Source organism: Chanodichthys erythropterus, chromosome 3 (genome assembly GCF_024489055.1).
Source record: "Chanodichthys erythropterus isolate Z2021 chromosome 3, ASM2448905v1, whole genome shotgun sequence".
Classification (NCBI taxonomy): Eukaryota; Metazoa; Chordata; class Actinopteri; order Cypriniformes; family Xenocyprididae; genus Chanodichthys; species Chanodichthys erythropterus.
This window is the reverse complement of record NC_090223.1, coordinates 28,038,619-28,060,838: the sequence shown is the minus strand read 5'-3', so window position 1 is coordinate 28,060,838 and position 22,220 is coordinate 28,038,619. Positions and strand designations below refer to the sequence as shown.

Here is a 22,220-nt window from a genome sequence, read left to right as displayed (position 1 = left end):
TCAGCATCAGAATATAAGGCCTATACATCTCAAAGATGCATCAAATAAAAGGAAATACTGTATTTGGCTAATAATTTCAGGTGCAAATGATAATTATAAGTCTAAATTGTACAAACAATACACAATACATAATACACAATACATAAATAACTTTTGAATCGCTATTTTAATACAGACAGACAGATAGATAGATAGATAGATAGATAGATAGATAGATAGATAGATAGATAGATAGATAGATAGATAGATAGATAGATAGATAGATAGATAGATAGATAGATAGATAGATAGATAGATAGATAGATAGATAGATGCAGAAATGAACTGAACTACAAAATTGTCTACAAAAACAGAATTGTTTCGTAAAGAAACGATAACAAATTTAGTTCAGAAAGCACTGCGTGGTGGTCCTCATCCCAAAGTCCTCATCTGAAGAAAGTGTTTGGTCGAGAGGTCTTTCCAGAATTCAAGACTGAAACAAAAGTCCGGCGATATGCCCACAATACAGGTGGTTACCTTGGCACACAACCTATAGCTTCACCAAAAAGAAGTTTTGAGAGCAAACCCTCACCTTTTTATTAAGAGATCAGGTTTCTTTAGATGCTGGTTCTGCAAACGTTGTGAAGACAGCCCCCCTGTCCGGTGAAGGAGGGACGCTATTCTATTAAACGTGAACATGCTTGAGTTATCTTCTGCGCCCGGCGCCTCCCAGAAAGTTTGGGGTATAAAAGCCAGGACCTAGAGTTGGTTTAGGCAGTAGGGAGTTTCTGCTGGGGTCTGGATTGGAGTCACAGAAGACCGGACCCTACCGTGTATGATTGGAGTCTAAAGGAAAAAAAGAACTTCCCTCGCCTCAAAGAGTCTACATGTCTAATATTTAGACATGTTCAGCTTTGTGGATATTCGGTTGGCGCTGTTACTCAGCGCAACGGTGCTTTTGGCAAGAGGACAAGGCGAGGATGATCGTAAGTATAACTTTTCCACAACTTTTCGGTTTTGCTGGAGGTTAGTGGGTGCAAAAGTGAAGCAGCGAGGCTATTTTGTGATGCTGTAGAAGGAAACAGCTAGATAAATTATTCTCTCAGGACTAAAAAAAGGCATGCATTCCTATATCCTTAAGTTTTCTTCTGGAATGGGAGAAGAATATTTGCTTAGTCTGGATAATATGCATTAGACCCACCGGGCCTTTTCACGCTCTGCATGCGCGAGCCTTTGGAGACAAGTTGGCACAGGTTTGGAGATTCTCCTCCACGCGCAATTTGTTGTCCTCAACAGCTGCTAAATGAGAGAAGCAGACAGGGAAGAGAAGATCAAATATTCCATAATGAGCTCAATACTTAAAAATTAACTGATAAAAAAAAAAAAAATGTGGAACCTAAAACTTTGAAAGAAATAAAAGTTCAGATTGAATTCATTGTCTTGTGATAAATTGGTTAGTTTGGGGAAAAACCAAGCAATTCAGACAGCTCCAGCAAAACAATCTGGCAATGGGCGACATCCATTTAAAAAAAAGTTTCCCCCCCAAACAATAAAAGAGATGATCTCATTCTTGGATGAGCATCTCTCCAAGCTGGATAGTCTGCTAACTACATTAAAACAAAAACTGTTTGATTTTCTGTACAAAAAGAAAAAAGAAGAATAGTTCAAATGTATTTTTACTTTTAATTACTATTCCAGACACATAATTTTACCATCTGAAGGGGCTTACGTATTTCAGACAGTACCACAGCGCCACTTGGTGGTTAAATGTGCAATGACATCACATTTTGACAATCCCCCACCCCAACTCTTTCACTTTCCCCCTCTGTTATGGTGATTGAAAACACATGCGGACCCTGCAGACTTTCCACTGAAGGAAAACGTTAGTCTTTGCCAAGCCGACAGTTTTCAATTACTTCATGATGGACGGTCAGCTTCAGCAGGCGTGGAAAATTTCCCTCAGCTTTTTCCTCTGAATAATGGAATCTGGGCCTAAGGGCACTACGCCACCTAGAGGTCATTTTCAAACATTTTCAAGCAAAAGTAAAGGTGTGCGTATTCTGTTCCCACGTCTACGGGAAATGTTTAGAAAGCAACATTTTAAAGACGTGGCCTAATTTCAGTTGATATAATAGCAAATACTTAATATTTCCCTCATAAGATTTAGGTTTAGAGATCTGGAGATTATTTAGAGACGATTAAAAGTTAATTATAAGCATTTCCCACCTTCCGTCACTGATTGAGCCTCACGTTGTAGACAGTAAACATGAAACACACTGACTTGAATATTTAATATAAATCCTATGATATTCTCAAATACCAAACGTTTCCATTTGTACTTTTATACTCATGCAAGTATTTTACTCGTTATTCCCGTAGGCACAGGTGGCAGCTGCACATTGGACGGCCAGGTCTACAATGACAGGGACGTCTGGAAACCAGAGCCATGCCAAATCTGCGTGTGCGACAGCGGCACCGTTATGTGCGACGAGGTGATCTGCGAGGACACGACCGACTGCCCCAACCCAGTGATTCCCCACGACGAGTGCTGCCCCGTCTGCCCAGACGACGGTACGACGCCTTGATTCTCACGCACCGTTTTTTACCCCCCTTACCTTGGGCAAACAGAACAACCCACATCCCCCATTTAAAATGTATGGGAAAATTCTTATGGATCCACAACATTTACTCCCTTGGATTTTTAAATGTGATCTTCAAGCTTCCAGCCTTATGGTCATTCATTGGATTAATTTTTCGTTTGGTTCTTGGTCTAGTAGGCCTAAATCAAGGCTCAAGGCCTCAAATCTAATTGGGGAAAACCAGAGACTCAGTTGTTAGGCTGATTGTTGGTTAGAATTGATAAGAGACATCCAATTAATTTCTGCTTTTATATGGTTTTAATTTTTCTTTTTCTTTTCCTCAATTGTATAGATTTCCAGGAACCCAGTGTTGAGGTAAATGTTGCCTTACTTTTATTTTTGCCTTAAATAAGTTTTCAGTTCATTGCTTCATTGAAGAATCTTGTCAAATGGCCAGTATTAATGTTGCAATAATTATAACATGCTCAAGGCATCTTTTTTTTTTTTTTTTTTTTTTTAGCTCATTTGAAGCTGGTTAAAAGTTGCTATGTTACTTATCTGGGAAAACAAATCTTTATAAACTAATTTTGTCCATCATTCTCTCTTAGGGACCTAGAGGTACTCCCGGTGAGAAGGGTGACAGGGTAGGTTTATATTTCTCTCTTTTTATGCATCTGTTTATTGCTTCATCAAGGGTTTTGTTTACTTGATGAACATCTTTAAGTTCTTGGAGACCAAAAAAATTCATTCTAAATCAGCTGTCATTAGCACTCCACAAAACTTAGAGCATATTATATATGTAATGTTAGAATTTGTATAGTTAGTTTTTTAGCTTACCTGATTTTTAGTTGTATTTGATCTGATTTATTTGAAATTTCGAGTCATGATAGTGTTTGTTTGCGAGATTATGCATTGTTCATACATATATATATAACTTATAAGTACTCATATGTACCAGCAGCACTAATGATAAGCTTTACTTCTGACATGTCTTCATAACAACAAAATGATGCTACAAGCACATGCAGATGGTTTAGTTTGTCTTATTATATGGTATTTGTGGTGTTTGAGCTCTTGCGATGAGGCACAGAGAGATGATTTGGTCTGTATTTAATGTAAAAAGACAACAGAATTATATATCAACCCAGTACTTTCCACTAATTATACCTCTACCAAGTAAAACTGACTGATCTATACATGTGGTGCATCATTTTGAACTGTAAGGGCTTTGATGTAAGCTGCTCTCAGTGTACAAACCTTTCTGTACTATAGCATCCCATTAAATCCTAATTTCCCTTGAACTTAAACAGGGTCCTCCCGGCCCTCCTGGCAATGATGGAATCCCTGGACAGCCTGGCCTTCCCGGGCCCCCAGGCCCCCCTGGACCTCCTGGCCTTGGTGGAGTAAGTATCTCACCCTAAATTGGGAAAATTTCTTCAGCAGATAGGTGAAAGGTGTGACTTAAAAGTACCTTCAGGCCAGGTGCAAATCTTCTCAGTTGTTCTAGGTCAGAATTTGAAATCAAATCACATTTAAACGACCTTTGAGGTCACAGGGCTGACACGTTTCAGCACCATTAAAGTGGACAGCACCCTTGGGGCAGTAGCTACAGTTGCACACAGGCATGCAAAGCTTGTGATGAAGCTCAAGATAAGCCCCTGAACATGATCTAGCTAGATACATTCAGTTAGGTTTCATCCTGCCTTGTGCTGAGATGAGCACAGATACTTTTCTAAAGGTCTCATCTCATCCTGTGTAAGAACTAAATGATCCCAGTCCAAATTACTAACAAGGTCCTTGCTTTTTCTCCCCTTTCTCCACAGAACTTTTCTCCTCAGATGTCTGGTGGCTTCGATGAGAAATCTGGCGGAGCAATGGCCGTCCCAGGCCCCATGGTAAAAATGCACACATGCTAACCTATAACACATATTCTTATGCATGCATGCTATAAACCGCTGAGTGATGCAAATATCACTTCACTAAATGTACAATATGGATATCCACTTGTCTCCCTATAATATTTCCATTCATCTTTTTATTAACAGACAGCATCAAATCAGCTGCTGCACTAAACACATGCTTAACTTAGTATATTCTTATATAAACAGAACTCACTGTAGGCCACTACAAAGCATATGTAGCATGTAGCTTCAAACAAAAATATCGTATTAACAATATGTTAACCAATTGTTACTTTGTCAGGTTTGCTGACTGTATCTCCTTTTTCTCTTTTTTACAGGGACCTATGGGCCCCCGTGGACCCCCTGGACCTCCTGGAACTCCTGTGAGTACTCCTTAACAGTTCATAAAAATCTTATCATCCTGACATTTAATATGTTTAAGACCAATTCCATACTGGAAGTCATAATTAAATTAATAATAAATATAAATATGCACCATGCATTTATAATAGTAAAGTAGTCATATTCAAATGAATTATTGTGAAATTAGTTTGATTACTGCAAAAAAAAAGGGGAAAATCAGAATAAAGTTACTTTTATTAGATCCACCCACAAAGTCTAAATGAGCTACTACCTATTTCCTTAATGCTAATTTTAGCATGTAATCTTGCTTCTATTATGTAACAGTGTTCTTCAGGCTTGTGCTTTTTGTCATTTGTGCCTATTGTCCTCCTCTACAGGGACCCCAAGGTTTTACTGGTCCCCCTGGTGAGCCTGGTGAGGCTGGTGCTCCTGTGAGTATCTAAACAAATCATTTGTACATCCATCCAATCAAACACAGCTTTTTCTCAGTAAATATCTGAAGTCAGTCCACTTTGACTGTTTACATTCACCCACATTCATTTAACTCTCACCTACTTACATACTGTATGTGACTCCAGTTTGAGGTCAAATTGGAACAGGGTTCATGAATCTTGACCTCAGCCACCTAGATTGCTTTTCTACTGAGTGGATGCATGACATCCAGCCTGTTTATTTGTATAACAGAGGTCTGTAACTGGCCAACAAAAAGTCATTTTAGTCAATATTTCACTTTTTATCATCTGGATAATTCACTCTGCCAAAGTGTGACTCACTCATGCCGCCACAATGTGAAACACATAAAAATACACTCACATGGACACAAATGTTTTTCCTAACCTAGATTTTTTTCTCCTGCTTTCCTGCTTTAGGGTCCAATGGGTCCCCGTGGTGCTGCTGGTCCCCCTGGAAAGAACGGAGAGGATGTAAGTAATCCACATAATGTTTAGATTTTGGTTTAAGAACCTTTATTTAGTTACAGTTCTGTTATAGTACAGTATGTTGTTCATCTAAAATTTCAAGGAGCCAAGCATCATATTTATCAGCATCATAGAGAAACGGATAAATCAGGAAACAGTGGCAGGGATATAGCAAACATTTCTCATAACTCATTCTAGGGTTTAAACATTCAGTTTCTTTCTCCTTTTCTCATCTGTTTTTCTCTGACTCTGTAGGGTGAGTCTGGCAAACCCGGTCGCCCTGGCGAGCGCGGACCCCCTGGCCCACAGGTGAGTGAAAACACTGTTGTTATAATTGCATTATATTAGTTATTAGCATTATGGTGTATGACTCACAAAAGTAGCAAAGGCTGTAAAATCCTTTCTCTTTCTCCCTAGGGTGCTCGTGGATTCCCCGGAACCCCTGGACTTCCAGGCATCAAGGGACACAGAGTGAGTGCTCTAGCTCTAGGAAGTGGTTCCTCTCATTTGATGACTATCAACCCATGTCAACATGAAATAAATCTTTATGTGCATCCTCTGTACCTCAGGGATTCAGCGGTCTAGATGGAGCTAAGGGAGATACTGGCCCTTCTGGTCCTAAGGTGAAATCAGAATTTAAAATCAGTATTACACTTTAAACCTAAATTTCACAGTAAGCAGGCCACTTAACATGCTGCTTTGTCCATTAGGGTGAGGCTGGTGCCCCTGGTGAGAACGGAACTCCTGGTGCTATGGTAGGTATCATCTATTCACACTTGATTTGCATATTTAGGCATGACTTTCGTGCTATTTTGCAACTTGTTTCTCTCATCCATATATGTAGCCCTTTCTAATGTAACTCTATTTCCCAGGGTCCTCGTGGTCTGCCTGGCGAGAGAGGCCGTGCTGGTCCTCCTGGTGCTGCTGTAAGTAACCCTTATAACCCTACTTTATTATTGTCCTGATATATTACTTATGTTGCAGTATTATACATAATTTGTAGATGAGACGTGCTGTACCTTGTTAAGAAAGGACAGACATGGATTTTAAGCATTTCACAGTAGCTTAACAGCATTTTGCAAACACATACTGTGCCTTTTGGATATTTTTACATGGGTTGAGATCACCCCTCAAAGAAAAACGCAGTATTTATAATTACTTTATCTAAATCCTGTCCTCTACAGTGCACATATTACACTTTGTAATATATAAATAATGAATAAGTTTCAAATAATCATAGCTTCTCAATTTTTCAGGGTGCTCGTGGTAATGATGGTGCCACTGGAGCTGCTGGTCCTCCTGTAAGTAGCCATTTCAAAAAAATAAACAGACCTTTTTGTAATCCCACCAGATCTGAATTAATCTGAAAAATGATGATGAGTAAAAATCTCACTATAATTTATTTTCTTTTTCTATTTTTAGGGCCCAACTGGCCCTGCTGGTCCCCCAGGATTCCCTGGTGGCCCTGGAGCTAAGGTAAACAAATACTCTTATTTGTCCACATAATTGCACATATTCGAATTCCAAATCAAACCAAACAAATAGCTAGAGTACCACAAGGTGGCACTGTATTTGGGCTAATAGAGCCAGACAACTCTGTCAGTTATCTTGTTTATGTAGGCCAATCTTTTGATTGAGTTGATCTTTGGAAATGTGTTAGTAGTTAAAAGCTTAATTAGTTGAACTTATTATTTGTTTGGAGCTTGAATGATTCACAATAGATAATTTAACAGAAAGTCATCATGCAGCATTAAAAGATAATGAAACTTAAGATGACTCTTCTCTAGCTCTTCTAGCATCATAGACTATAGCATTTTATAGACTATTTACACAGTCCTTCATTGGCATTTAGAGTTGAGATGCCCCTTGTAGCTCTTCATAAGTGTTATGTTGACACATCTCACTCTTGCTCTTTGCTTTCTCCAGGGAGAGGTTGGTCCTCAGGGAGCTCGTGGTGCAGAGGGACCACAGGGAGCCCGTGGTGAGGCTGGTAACCCTGGACCTGCTGGTCCTGCTGGACCCGCTGTGAGTGACTCTCTTTTTAAATATAAAATATATTTTTTCTGTCCTAAATTTCTAATAATTGTGCAGTTCAGTCCTGACCACCTTGTCCATTTTGATTTCCTTCTACTGTAGGGTAACAACGGAGCTGATGGTGCTGCTGGTCCCAAGGGTTCTCCTGTAAGTATCGGTTTAATCTTTATCAGCAAATGCTCTATTTGATAAAAGTTCTTCTTTAGGCCAACATATTTGCTCTTTCTGGATTACAATTTTGGTGTTAGTAAATTAACGGCCACATCTTTGTTACTCTCTGCTGCCACCTGCAGGGTACTCCTGGTATTGCTGGTGCTCCTGGTTTCCCTGGACCTCGTGGTCCTCCCGGACCTTCTGGAGCTGCTGGTGCCCCTGGCCCTAAGGGTAACACCGTAAGTTTCCATTTCTTCTCAGATCATCAGCCGCATTTTTTTAAAGGAAATGTGAATTATTTTACACAATTTCTTTTTACATTTTACAGGGTGAGGCCGGCGCCCCTGGTGCCAAAGGAGAGGCTGGTGCCAAGGGAGAGGCTGTAAGTATAAACTTCACTTATTTGATCTAGAAAACTTTGTCACTCACTTCATCATTTTTAAAACTCAATTTAATATCAATCTAATCAAGCAAATTTAGTTGAAACATTCCACTGCTTTGTTAAAACAGTGCCCTAGGATTGACAAAGCAACTATTACACAATAATTGATTTCATGTCTAACCATCTTCTTTTTTTCTTGTGTGCTTACCCAGGGTGCCCAAGGAGTTCAGGGTCCCCCTGGCCCACCTGGTGAGGAAGGCAAAAGAGGAGCCCGTGGTGAGCCCGGTGCTGCAGGTGGCCGTGGACCTCCTGGTGAACGTGTATGTACCCACTCAACCTCAGATAATCGAAAATATTAGCAGGTACCTTAACAGTGGCCTAGACCATAACAATTACACACCTCTTTGTGCAGGGTGCTCCTGGTGCTCGTGGTTTCCCTGGTGCTGATGGATCTGCAGGTCCCAAGGTAGGTCTACAAAAGATACAAAATGTTTCATATGAATTAACCATTTTAGTTAGCAACTAAACAAAAAATAGGCGCAAAATCAGTTTAGGATATTATAATATTCATATGTCATATTTCAGCAATGGTAAATGGTGCAACTCTTTCTGATCTCTGTAACAGGGTGCCCCTGGTGAGCGTGGAGGCCCTGGAGTTGTTGGACCTAAGGGTGCCACTGGTGAGCCTGGCCGCAATGGTGAACCTGGTATGCCAGGATCCAAGGTGAGAAAATTGGCATCAACAGGAATGCTATATATGATTGGTGGGATTGATTGATTAGTATGTCTGACCCTCTCTCTCTTTGTGCCAATTACAGGGTATGACTGGTAGCCCTGGCAGCCCTGGACCTGATGGAAAGACCGGACCATCTGTAAGTGCCAACACAATTCTCCATAATGTCACAACAAACCCACTACACCATAACAGATAACCCAAATGCATGTTATATACTGCTGGTTGGATTCGATGTTTGAAATCCAACAATATCAAGCCTAAAACTGCTTTTGAACACTTAGATTGTTTATTCCAGAACATTTAAAGAAAAAGAGGTTTTAAAAAAGAGACCTAAATCAGTCAAAGCCATAGGCCTGGTTTCACAGACAAGGCTTGGATTAAGCCAGGATTAGACATTAGTTCAATTAGGACATTTAAGTACCTTTTATAAATATGCCTTAGAAAAAAAAAGAAAAAAAAAAAAACCATTACTGGTGTGGATCTTGACACAAAACAATGACAGTAACATATTTTAAGATATGTCAGTGAAAGTTGCTTTCAGTTAAACATGCATTTTAATCTGGGACTAGGCTTAAGCCTCATCTGTGAAAACGGGGGTTAATTACCTCCAAATTAACATATCGCTATACCATACATTCATTCATACATACCATCCCATTCCCAGATATTCATACAAGGTAGAAAAGGATCAAAGCTCACAGGTCTTTTTGTTTTATATTTGATAGGGTACTCCTGGACAAGATGGCCGCCCTGGACCTCCTGGCCCCGTTGGAGCCAGAGGACAGCCTGGTGTCATGGGATTCCCTGGACCTAAGGGTGCTGCTGTGAGTGCTCTAAACTGTCTTTACTCTTTCAGTTTGAAACAAACTACACTATAAAATGTCAGTATTCTCACTGCGTAGTCAAAATGCAGACAGTCCCACATTGATAACACATTGGTTCTGTGTGCATTTGTTACAAAAAGCTTTTTAAGTCTGATGTTTATTTTTTGCCCCTGTGCAGGGTGAAGCTGGCAAACCTGGTGAGAGAGGTGTGATGGGTGCTGTTGGTGCTACTGTAAGTATATGTGATTTTGTTTTCCACACCAGTTATCTTTTACCCTTTTTGGTTCATAGTGTCTTAGTCTGGGCCTTATTCTATTGTGTTTTATGCTTAACTATAGGGCGCTCCTGGTAAAGACGGTGATGTTGGTGCCCCTGGTGCTCCTGGACCTGCTGTAAGTAGCACTTCAATATCGTATTATGCATTTTGTCATTTAACATTATTTCAGTCTCATTTTAAACAGTCTCAAATGTTCATATGATGGCCACGAATACAACATATATAACTTCAACTTATATTGTACTTCTATCTACTACTTTACAATCATACTTAAAATAACAATGAATAATTTAATTAACCACTTTGGCTAAAGTGTCTCATGATATTGTTTTTATGAATAGGGGCCTACTGGTGAGAGAGGTGAACAGGGACCTGCTGGTCCTCCCGGATTCCAGGTGAGTGTGCCCACTCATCTTACCCACCCTATCCACTCCATACACAATATTTTTTATATACACACTAACATCAATATGCTCATCTCTTTTTATGCACATCTAAATGACAGGGTCTGCCAGGACCTCAAGGTGCTACCGGTGAGCCTGGCAAGTCTGGTGAGCAGGTAAGTTGCTAGATGATGTGCTGATATGGAACTGCTGTTTATCATATAATCCTGAAGATGTGAAGTTAAGATCTAAAATGATTAGTTCAGCATTGCTTGCAAGGATACTATGCATAAACATACACATTGCTTGTCAATTCTATGAGCATTAGCTATGGGCAACAACGAACAAGTCCTATCAGAAATGAAAGGCCAGGCGACACAATACTGATTTGCCTTCTTCGGCCTATTACAGGGTGTTCCTGGAGAGGCTGGAGCTCCTGGACCTTCTGGATCCAGAGTGAGTATCTACAACATGATCACCAAATGGCACATAGCCCATAATAATAATTCTAGTTCTAGATATGTGAGATGGACAAGAACCGATGGTATCTCTATTTACTTTTCACCTAGGGTGACAGAGGATTCCCTGGTGAGCGTGGTGCCCCTGGCCCTGCTGGTCCTGCTGGCGCTCGTGGTTCTCCTGGTTCAGCTGGTAACGATGGTGCCAAGGTGAGTCTCACCTGTCCTCACACACTTTATTGAAGTTATCCTACACATGAATAAGCAAAATTCAGAGGATGTCCAAAAATGTGAATCAAAGTCCTGAAGAGTATATCAGATCATTTTTTTCTTGCTTTCTTAGGGTGATGCTGGTGCCCCAGGTGCCCCTGGCGCTCAGGGTCCTCCCGGACTTCAAGGAATGCCTGGCGAGCGTGGTGCTGCTGGTCTGCCAGGTCTTAAGGGTGACAGAGTGAGTACTTGTGATGCACCTCTTTGAACTTTGAGAGCTGTTCCTACAAGAAACTCAGTACTCAGTTCAGTTCACAGCAATTGAATTGAAGGGCACAAATTCTCAAAATTGACAACAAACTCTTATCCCAGGGTGACCAAGGTGCCAAAGGTACTGATGGTGCCCCTGGTAAAGATGGCATCCGTGGTATGACCGGACCAATTGGACCTCCTGGACCTGCTGGAGCTCCTGGTGACAAGGTGAGAGTCTTTTGTGCTATATTCCATACATCCATAATCACTGATGATAATTCTTACAAAGTCAAAGAGCATATTTAACCATGGTTCATTTGTATTTGAACATAGGGAGAGACTGGTGCTCCTGGACTTGTTGGACCTGCTGGTGCCCGTGGACCACCTGTAAGCACAATCCTTGATGCAGATATATTAAATTGATCATTTAAAGAAACATTGAAGTTCTTTTTCAAAATGATCTGATGGCATCATCTGTTCTACAATTACAAATAGGGTGAGCGCGGAGAGACTGGTGCTCCAGGACCTGCTGGATTTGCTGGACCTCCTGTGAGTAACAAACTCTAGTATATATCCTTAAAGTGTTTTAACAATTACAGACCAGTTCTTAGTTCAAACATCTAATTTCTCTCCAACAGGGTGCTGACGGTCTGCCTGGTGCTAAGGGAGAGGCTGGAGACAATGGTGCTAAGGGTGATGCTGGTCCTCCAGGACCTGCAGGAGCAACTGGTGCCCCCGGACCTCAGGTGTGATCACCTTCTCTGATCATCTCCTCATCCAAAACAGACACATGCTTCTTTGGGTCTATACAGTTTGATCCATGTAACAGTCATGGTTGCCTTTACTACTGTTGACATCCAAATTTTTAATCAAATTGATTTGTGCCATTACAGGGTCCTGTTGGTTCTACTGGTCCCAAGGGTGCCCGTGGTGCTGCTGGTCCCCCTGTGAGTATGACTTCCATAATTTCATATTCCTGGGTGATATGTTAGGGTTGGTATATTACTTGGCGCAATTGAAAATTGCAAAATGTTATGCTTTACAATTGACATAAAACAATTGGACTAATCCATTTTTACTTCTTTGTTAAGGGTGCTACTGGCTTCCCTGGTGCTGCTGGCAGAGTTGGACCTCCCGGCCCTGCTGTAAGAACCTCTATAACAATGATTTACATAGTAAATGTGGTCCTCTTCCATAATTAATGATGGTTCTCTGATTGCTGCTTGTCTCTCTTAGGGAAACGCTGGACCCCCAGGACCTCCTGGACCTTCTGGTAAGGAGGGCCAGAAAGGTAACCGTGGTGAGACTGGACCTGCTGGCCGTACTGGTGAAGTTGGTGCTGCTGGACCACCTGGTGCCCCTGGTGAGAAAGGAAATCCCGGAGCTGAGGGTCCCACTGTAAGTCTTTCACGCCGATCAATAACATTATTGCCTTACCTTATGGCGTTGCTGAATACATGACTGTAAGCAAATTATGAATGTAATATCAATTAAAGTGCCTAGAAAAAATATTCAGATTACTTAACCAGTTCTCTCAAATCCTCACATTTTTTGGCAGTGTTGTATGTGCACAACATATATTTATTTGAGCATTTAAAATGCTATCCTGGTCTCATCTGAACACAAAATCTTTAAACAAATTACAACTGACCCAATGTTATGCCTTTAGGCACACTACAGACAAGCTTTAATATGGTTATTTTTGAATACTGGCCTCTCAGTTAATTCTCTCACAAGCCATCCCGGAAATGAAATGCAGGATGGTTTGAAATAATATTAATTTGTACCCTTTTCCTTATTCATGGATTTGTTTCTCTTTATTTGATGCTCTTGATAGTCATCATTTTCACAGTTATCTTACAAATTCACAACTTTATTAGTTATACTTTAGCTGAGAGCTTTCTGTATACCAAATGCATTAATTATTTAATTGATTATAGGTAGAGATCATTTGTAAGACAGTGATGTGCTTGTTAGAACAATTCTTTGCTTTAATACATCTCTGCTAGAGGGAAATAGGATTCACCCCCTGTCTTCCATCTTTATCTCCATACTAGTATAAATTAGTAGATATTTATATATCATTTCTATCTATAAGAATAAATAAAACAAAGACATTGCCTATGATGAACTTCCTATATTATCTCACTAATATCCATCCTTCTTTTCTTGCAGGGCCCTTCTGGTACACCTGGACCTCAAGGTATTGCTGGTCAGCGTGGTATTGTTGGTCTCCCTGGACAAAGAGGCGAGCGTGGTTTCCCTGGTCTCCCAGGCCCATCTGTGAGTATTCTGGCTCCCTTATTTTAGACTGATTGCTTGCTCATCTACTGCCATACATGCCATCATGAATTTGTTTTATTCAGCCAGTATCTACCTTCAAGAGTTTGTCTTGTTGGAAAGTTGGTTTCTTAAGCATCAGTCATGGTAAAGCTTTCATCATACTTCTGTTCATCATTCCATCTAGGGAGAGCCTGGCAAACAGGGACCTTCTGGTCCCTCTGGTGAACGTGGACCTCCTGGACCCATGGGACCCCCTGGACTGGCTGGACCTCCTGGCGAGCCTGGTCGTGAGGTAAGGATATACACATATACACCAATACCTGTTGAATTTCATTGGCATAAACAAACTAAAACAATAGTGCCCTGCCTTGTTGACACCTATGTACTTTGTTTCACATTAGGGTACCCCAGGTAATGAGGGTTCTGCTGGTCGTGATGGTGCTGCTGGCCCCAAGGTGAGCTGCAGCCTTCATGGTTTCCCATTATGCAACACATTCAGTAGTCAAACCTCTTTACCACACATTAGGTTGTGGGACTGTGGTGGTATCCCTTACAAAATTCTGTTCTTCCACTTATGATATAGGGTGACCGTGGTGAGACTGGCGCTGCTGGCACTCCCGGTGCTCCTGGACCTCCTGGTGCTCCTGGACCCATTGGCCCTGCTGGAAAGACTGGTGATCGTGGAGAGTCTGTAAGTGTCCGCATCCCTAATAATGAATTGAACTTTTGATGGCTTAAAAAGCATGGGAGTAGATTAAACAAATTCATTTTTTCCTTCTTAGGGCCCTGCTGGTCCTGCCGGTGCTGCTGGCCCTGCTGGTCCCCGTGGACCCGCTGTAAGTCCTGACTCAAAGACTTAAACCACAAAAGAATTGCCAAACCAGACTCTGCATGTAGGGTCATCTGTGGTACACACTCTATTGTCGTCTGAGGTGTAATGTCTTTATTCAGGGACCCGCTGGAGCTCGTGGAGACAAGGGTGAGACTGGCGAGGCTGGTGAGAGAGGCATGAAGGGACACAGAGGATTTACTGGAATGCAGGGACCCCCAGGACCTCCTGTAAGTGACTCTGTTTAGCTTATGGAACTTACATTATAAATCCCGAATGTAATATCCATAGCCTGAAATCTTCTTTTTTCTTGTCCATAGGGACCTTCTGGAGAGCCTGGACCTGCTGGAGCTTCTGGATCCGCTGGACCTAGAGTAAGTAGTATTCTAAAATATATAATCTTGCTGCATATTTGTAATACCGTTATTTTTCTGCTTTGATCAAGTAGTTGAAGCATATACACAGTTGCCTGAATATTTTGAAGTTCATTCTGACTGGATTTGGATGTTTCTGTTTTTGTATTAATAGGGCCCTGCTGGATCTGCTGGACCTGCTGGTAAGGATGGTATGAGCGGACTTCCTGGACCCATTGGACCTCCTGGACCCCGTGGTCGCAATGGAGAAATTGGACCAGCTGTGGGTGATTCTTTCTTTTTCTACATGACTGTGCACCCAGTAAACCAAAAAGATACTTTAACCCCACCATATTTGGTTTACTCTCTGATATAGGGACCTCCTGGATCTCCCGGACCCCCTGGACCTCCTGGACCCTCTGGTGGTGGATTTGACATCGGCTTCATTGCCCAGCCACAGGAGAAGGCCCCTGATCCCTTCCGCCACTTCCGTGCCGACGATGCCAATGTGATGCGCGACCGTGATCTGGAGGTTGACACCACCCTCAAGTCCCTGAGCCAGCAGATTGAGAGCATCATGAGCCCAGATGGCACCAAGAAGAACCCTGCTCGCACTTGCCGTGACCTGAAGATGTGCCACCCAGACTGGAAGAGCGGTACGTTTCTCAATTACACAATAATTGTACAGTCATCATACTGCATTGTCATGCATACGTTAATCCTCTCATTCCTCAAAAACAAAACACAGGTGAGTACTGGATTGACCCTGACCAGGGCTGCAACCAGGATGCCATCAAGGTCTACTGCAACATGGAAACTGGCGAGACCTGTGTCTACCCAGCTGAGTCCACCATTCCCAAGAAGACCTGGTACACAAGCAAGAACATCAAGGAGAAGAAGCACGTCTGGTTCGGAGAGGCCATGACTGATGGCTTCCAGGTGAGGACGTCAACTAGGCCAAAAAGTATAACAGATTTTTTTTTTCATATATCTGTTTATTATATTTGCTGATTTTCTTGTGCTTTCCTCTCAAAACCTACAGTTCGAGTATGGCAGCGAGGGCTCCAAGGCTGAGGATGTCAACATTCAGCTCACCTTCCTGCGCCTCATGTCCACTGAGGCTTCCCAGAACATTACATACCATTGCAAGAACAGCATTGCATACATGGACCAGGCTTCTGGCAACCTGAAGAAGGCTCTTCTGCTGCAGGGCTCCAACGAGATTGAGATCAGAGCAGAGGGCAACAGCCGCTTCACATACAGCGTCACTGAGGATGGCTGCACGGTGAGTTCTAGATCATTTCTTGATGTGAACATCACAGTCATTCTGCATCTCAATATCATCACAACAGTACTGTTTATTTGAATTTGAGAGCTAATACAAGATACATTATTAAAATGACAATATCCAAGCATTACTTTACATTAACATTTAGCAGTAGCTTTTATCCAAATTAAATTCCATTTAGCAACATAATGTTTTTATTATTATTATTATTATTATAGCAACATAAAGAATGGTTTTGTTCTAATTCTACCCCTGTTTTCCTTTTTTCCCCATCTCTCCAGTCGCACACCGGTGCATGGGGCAAGACAGTCATTGACTACAAAACAACGAAAACATCCCGTCTGCCTATTATTGACATCGCCCCTATGGACGTTGGTGCACCTAATCAGGAATTTGGCATTGAAGTTGGCCCAGTCTGCTTCTTGTAAAAAAGAAATCTGGACTTGAGATTGTTTGTGTGCGTGTGTGTTTTTTTTCTAGCAATCATCTCTCTAAAAATCTTTTCTATGCATTAAAACCAAACCCTAGAATTCAATTTGGCTGTCCAAATGGTCCACTTGCTTAGACCTGTGCTTCAGAAGACAGTGGTTGTGTGTTATCAGGCTTTTTTTGGACCACTATTTTGTCACCACCACCCACACTGAGGATACTTTAGAAGACTCATTTGTTTCACTGGCAACAAGAAAATAATATATACTTATAAAGTGTAAAATTCCCCTGGAGTTTTAAAGAAACAACAATGATACAAGTGACTTTTTTTCAACCACTGAGGAAGGACAATGAAAGAGCAAAACCAAATGCTTTGTACCATGTTCAGGTGTTAAATAAATCTGTAAAATGACATTTAAGTGTCTTTGTGTTATACCCATTAGGACCATCGGGTGCCGAATGCCAGCGTTCCTCTCAAGAGTCACACAAAGTTCATCTAGTAGAGACAGGGGTTCAACTTTGTTTTGATGTCTTATGGCTACCTCAAAAAAGAAACCTGCAATTCCCAGTGTTGACCAACACCAGGTCAGGATTTTACTTGGCAGAAGTATGGTTAAAAGATCAAGTGACAGCTGTAAAGGTGCTATTTCCTCATGAGGTCCTGAAAGTTCTAAAAGTAATGTATTGTTCGTCGCTTTTGCTCACAGGGCCTTTGGTGCTAACAAAACCCTAGTATCTTGCTGCCCAGTTGTAACAGATGCCTCTCTTTCTCAAGTGTAAGCTAAGAGCCAGACAGCAGAGCTTTTGTTAAGAAGCAGTACTGTAGCTGTGATGCACGCAGTCTTTTCAAGTGCAGAATAAGCAGGTGGAGTCTGTTTTTATGTTCCAAACACCTTTTGACACTTTTTGGTTGTTGTCTTTTGGTTTCTTTGCAAAATATCCCCCCAGTGTTGTCCAGTTGCTTCTAGCTATATCCCCACGTCCTTCCCATCCTTCTGTAATCAGGATTTGTTTTGTTCTCACCTAGGTTTTTTAAAAAAAGCATAAAACAGGCAATCAAATAGAAAAGTCCTAAAATTATGAGAGAAGCACACCATAGGGGGGTTAAAACAAGAAGATCTGTACCTATTTTGTATATGTATAATAATTTGAGATGTTTTTAATTATTTTGAATGCTGAAATAAAGCATGTTAAGTGGTCGACCTTATGTTTGTCAGAAGTGATCTTGACTCGTCCCTGACTGCCTAATGGACTTGAATGAAGCACAGCTTGCACCTGTTACAGTTGTTTTGACTAAAAGGAAAGATTAAAGAAAATATCAGAAACGTCTGCTACTTTTATTTTTGGTGCTTTTTTTTTTCATGTTGTTGTTTTGCAAAAGTAGTTTCTTATACTACTCAGCAATCCATAACCAACAGGACATAAACTCTGAGCAAAACAACTTACATGTTAGAAAGAAATACCGCATGTTCTGATGCTTGCGTGTACTAACCTTGTGCAGCCTTGAGACACTTATGTTGACAAAAATGCGTCTTGAAATCAGTGCACTCCAAGATGATGTGGATAATATTCCACTGATAATCCAAATGATCCAATGGTGAAAATTCAGATCAAGACTCCCTCGTGTTGGTTGATGCTCCGAACTTCACATCTGTAGAAATCATGGGTCATCCGTGCTGTTGAGGATAGTATAATCCGCGAGCTGAGAATTCCTTTGACTTGAAAGCTGAGAGAGATGTTGCTGTAAACATACTTATTTTAAAATATTGAAATACCAAGTATTTAAAAGTGGAGCTTTAGTGGAGCTTAAGCTGAGGAGAACCAGTCTTTTGCTGCAGTGTGCACTCAAATGCTAAAGGTGGTCAGTGGTGAAGGTGGTAGTCCTGTAGGACACAACAGGGCCATTGTATCGTAAGGTATGCGGAGGCTTCCGTAGTGGGGGGCTTGAATGTCTAAACTGCTAACTGGATCCATGCACTCACTTTCACTTTAAACACTGAAATTCTTTGAGGAAGGGGAAAACTTTGCAAACCTAACTAAAGTGAAATGGTAGGCTTTATTTAAAGAGTAGCTGAAGACTGTGATACAAATGTGTAGAAATCAGTAGCATATTATTTGTGCAACTGGCAGTGACTGTTGCATCTAACTACATCTAAATGATTTTTTGAGTTCATTTAATGATTCTGTACATTGAACATATTTTTAGTTCTAAAATTTGTTTTTATTACCCATATAAATCATGCACAAAGAATATTAAATATTAAAATGCATGTGGTGCACATACATTTTATGTGAAGGAATAAAACTATGAAAAACAGTCAAGATATGAGTAAGAATGCATAAAATGAGGTTAGGTGAACTGGGAAAACTGGGCTTCATTCTTCACATGCTATGTTTTTGTGCTTACAGGGAATTTTTTTAATGCCTGCAAAAGAGATATAACAGCTAGAGATGTTAAACTATTAATACAATGAGGACTAATATAGGGCATTAGTTTCGATATGGCTGCATAAACATATCACTATGTTAAGACTGTCTTAAGAGGTAGTCTGACCAACTGGCAGTTAACCAAGATCAGTCTTAATTCAGATTAGAACAGTTTACCTTTTTATGCAACTGACTTTAAAATGTTATGACCGGTTTTGAAGGGGAAAAAATATAAATGACTCTACTATACTAGTCTCTCAACAGTTCATGCAACTGAACACAGGAAGACTATACTCGTACTGGCTCCCTGCGCCCTCTACTGGCTCAAAATGGTATTTAAACAGACAAAATATGTTCGTAAATGCGAGTTAATATGTAGAATAGACTGACATGTGTAAGCAGAGCTCATCCTAACGTTTCATTATGGTACTACTGTGAATGCTTTAGCTATTAAAACTACCATATCTACTCTATATGCAAATGAAATTATATTATTAAGTAAATAATTTACCTTGGAGCAAATATAGGTGTTCGTACTGACGTTGTACATGGTCATTTGGAAACTGGGTGCAAGCAAAACGTTTAATCCACAGCACATACTTCTCAAGATCTGGAAAAGAAAAGAAAAAAACACATCCTTTCAGGGTATTGTGTCACAATAAATGGTCCAGCTACAAGTGTGTTTTCCCCGTTTAAAACTATAAAAACACAGATCATCCGTAACACTTGGAAAAAAGTTAACAAAGTGCAAAGGCTTCTCTGGCAACAGTTACTAAGGTAGGGTTGGTCAGTAACATTTTAAGGGGAGGCTTAGCTTAGAGTTGGGAGTTCGAACTGCGAAGGCGACATTGGGCAGCTGAAAGAATTACTATTGAAGAAAAAAGAGGATTTATAGCATAGGACCAGACGACCAAATGTGCAAAATCGACAGACACATTTTGATGTAAGTTGATGATTTAAGACCCAGAAATGCCAGAAATGCTAATTTTCCTAAAAAATAAAATCAGTAAACACCCCAAACAATAGGCTATCACATTTCATGCCCTAATATAGGAATCAACTTGTCTAAGGTACAATCCCAAAGTTGGGACATTTTGTAAAACACAGTATTTAATCTGTGATTTGTTAATTCTTTTGAACCGTTATTTAACTGACAAAAGTACAGAAAAAATGTGCATGTTTTCACTGGCCAAATTAATTGCATTTTGTAAATATAACATTTTTTTTTATTTTGATGGCTGCAAAAAACTAAAAAAGTTGGGACAGGGGCAAAATAAAAGTGAAAATATTACAGAATATCTAAGTTAAACTGTTTTGAAAGTCCACAATTAGCAGGTGAATTGGTAACAGGTGAGGGTTGTGATTGGGTATAAAAGAAGCATCCACCAAAGGCTCAGTCTTTGCAAGCAAAGATGGGTCATGGCTAACCACTTGTCAAATGAATTGTCAAACAATTCAATATAAGACTGAAAAGAATTTACGCCTTTCACCATCTACCATACATAATATTGTGAAAAGATTCCGGGAATCCAGAGAAATCTCAGGCAGGAAACCTCGGTTGAATGTGCGTGACCTTCGACCCCTCAGATGGCACTGCGTGAGAAACCGTCATGCTGCTGTGTTAAAAATAGACACGTGGGCTCGGGAGTACTTTGGAAAACCGTTGTTAATTAACACAGTCTGCCACTGCATCAAGAAATGCAATTTGAATCGCGTGAAAGTCATACATTGATTCTATGCAGAGATGGCGCTGAGTTCTCTGGGCCCGAGCTCATCTCAGATGATCCCAAAGACAGTGGAAATGTGTGCTGTGGTCAGATGAGTCCACCTCCAGCTTGTTTTGGGGAAAAACAGTTCTTAGTCCCAAAGACGAAAGGGACCATCCAGACTTTCATCAGTGACAGGTAAGCAAACATCTGTCATGATATGGAGGTGCATCTGCGTAAACAGCAGTGGGGGACTTAAAGGTACCATTGACGTGGAGGCGTATATTGGGATTGTACAGAGACACAAACTGCCATTAAGATGACATTTTTCCTGGGAAGCAAGACAATACCAGGCCTCATTCTGCACATGATAAAACCGAGTGGTTTCTAGACACTCTCCACCGTAGAGGGGATGTGCTCTGTCTCTTATTGAGAATATGTGGCACATCATGAAAAGGAGAATCAGACAATGATGTGCACAGACAGTTGAGCAGCTGTCTTGTATCAAGTGAAATTGGGAAAAACTGCAACAATTAGTATTCTCAATTCCCAAATGATTAAAAAGTGTAATTAAGTAAGCGTTGATATCCTCTTGGGCAGTGAACCTAGCACCGTTGCACTTCGGGCGACCTGAGTTTGAGTTCCGACTCTTAGACCTTTTCCGATCCCATCCCCCTCTCTCTCCCACCTCACTTCCTGTCTACTGTATAGTATCCTATCATAATAAAGGCAAAAATCACCAAAAATAAATCTTAAAAAAAAGTGTAATTAAAATGAAAAGGTGATGTGACACAGTGGTAAACATGCCTTTGATGGATGTTGCTTTTATGCACATCCTGATTTTTCCAAGTAAGGCATGTGCCTGGATCAACAGGCTATATCTAAATTGTAATGCTGACATGCATTTTCTGTAAAGCTGCTTTGAAACAATAAGTAAAGTGAACAGTGCTTCTCAAATAAATGTGAATTGAACTGAATTGAACAAATTTACGTACACTAAAATCACCAGATGTTTTGATGAAGTGTCATTGTTAAAACATCTAGCCTAAGCAACTGTCGTAAAAATATTAACATAAACACATTTAGGATGCACTCTTCCCCCGCAACGTCGACTCGCAAGCACCTTCACTGTGAGTTAAATAAATGTTTTTCATTCTTTTGTCTTTTTAACATTGATCCTATCGTGTTTGGAAACACAGATGTTCTTTGTCTTAAAGGGTTAGTTCACCCAAAAATGAAAATTCTGTCATTTATTACTCGCCCTCATGCCGTCCCACACCCGTAAGAACTTCGTTAATCTTCGGAACGCGAACTGAGATATTTTTGTTGAAATCCAATGGCTCAGTGAGGCCTGCATAGGGAGCAATGACATTTCCTCTCTCAAGATCCATAAAGGTACTAAAAACATATTTAAATCAGTTCATGTGAGTACAGTGGTTCAATATTAATATTATAAA

General features: G+C 40.7%; 1 protein-coding gene across 1 annotated transcript; it reads left to right on the top strand.

The window, feature by feature from the left end:
• Nucleotides 1–769: 769 nt before the first annotated feature.
• Nucleotides 770–17,924, top strand: col1a1a (collagen, type I, alpha 1a). The gene is made up of 51 exons (XM_067381630.1): nt 770–965; nt 2,359–2,550; nt 2,911–2,933; nt 3,167–3,202; nt 3,869–3,961; nt 4,382–4,453; nt 4,798–4,842; nt 5,200–5,253; nt 5,692–5,745; nt 5,995–6,048; nt 6,157–6,210; nt 6,309–6,362; nt 6,450–6,494; nt 6,612–6,665; nt 6,996–7,040; nt 7,162–7,215; nt 7,666–7,764; nt 7,876–7,920; nt 8,067–8,165; nt 8,255–8,308; nt 8,521–8,628; nt 8,721–8,774; nt 8,934–9,032; nt 9,127–9,180; nt 9,770–9,868; nt 10,047–10,100; nt 10,207–10,260; nt 10,487–10,540; nt 10,651–10,704; nt 10,940–10,984; nt 11,098–11,196; nt 11,330–11,437; nt 11,569–11,676; nt 11,782–11,835; nt 11,944–11,997; nt 12,087–12,194; nt 12,342–12,395; nt 12,540–12,593; nt 12,685–12,846; nt 13,624–13,731; nt 13,916–14,023; nt 14,133–14,186; nt 14,315–14,422; nt 14,514–14,567; nt 14,683–14,790; nt 14,881–14,934; nt 15,089–15,196; nt 15,290–15,569; nt 15,662–15,852; nt 15,956–16,198; nt 16,483–17,924. Exons 1-51 carry the CDS (start codon nt 884–886, stop codon nt 16,627–16,629), a joined length of 4,347 nt encoding a protein of 1,448 aa, XP_067237731.1. The 5' UTR covers nt 770–883; the 3' UTR covers nt 16,630–17,924.
• The last annotated feature ends 4,296 nt before the right edge of the window (nt 17,925–22,220 follow it).

Excerpts from the sequence above, each read along its gene's own strand:
- col1a1a (XM_067381630.1), top strand. The coding sequence starts at position 884 with ATGTTCAGCTTTGTGGATATTCGGTTGGCGCTGTTACTCAGCGCAACG. Across the intron at positions 6,495-6,611 it reads ACGGAACTCCTGGTGCTATG|GGTCCTCGTGGTCTGCCTGG; the intron begins GTAGGTATCATC and ends TCTATTTCCCAG. Across the intron at positions 8,166-8,254 it reads CTGGCCCTAAGGGTAACACC|GGTGAGGCCGGCGCCCCTGG; the intron begins GTAAGTTTCCAT and ends TACATTTTACAG.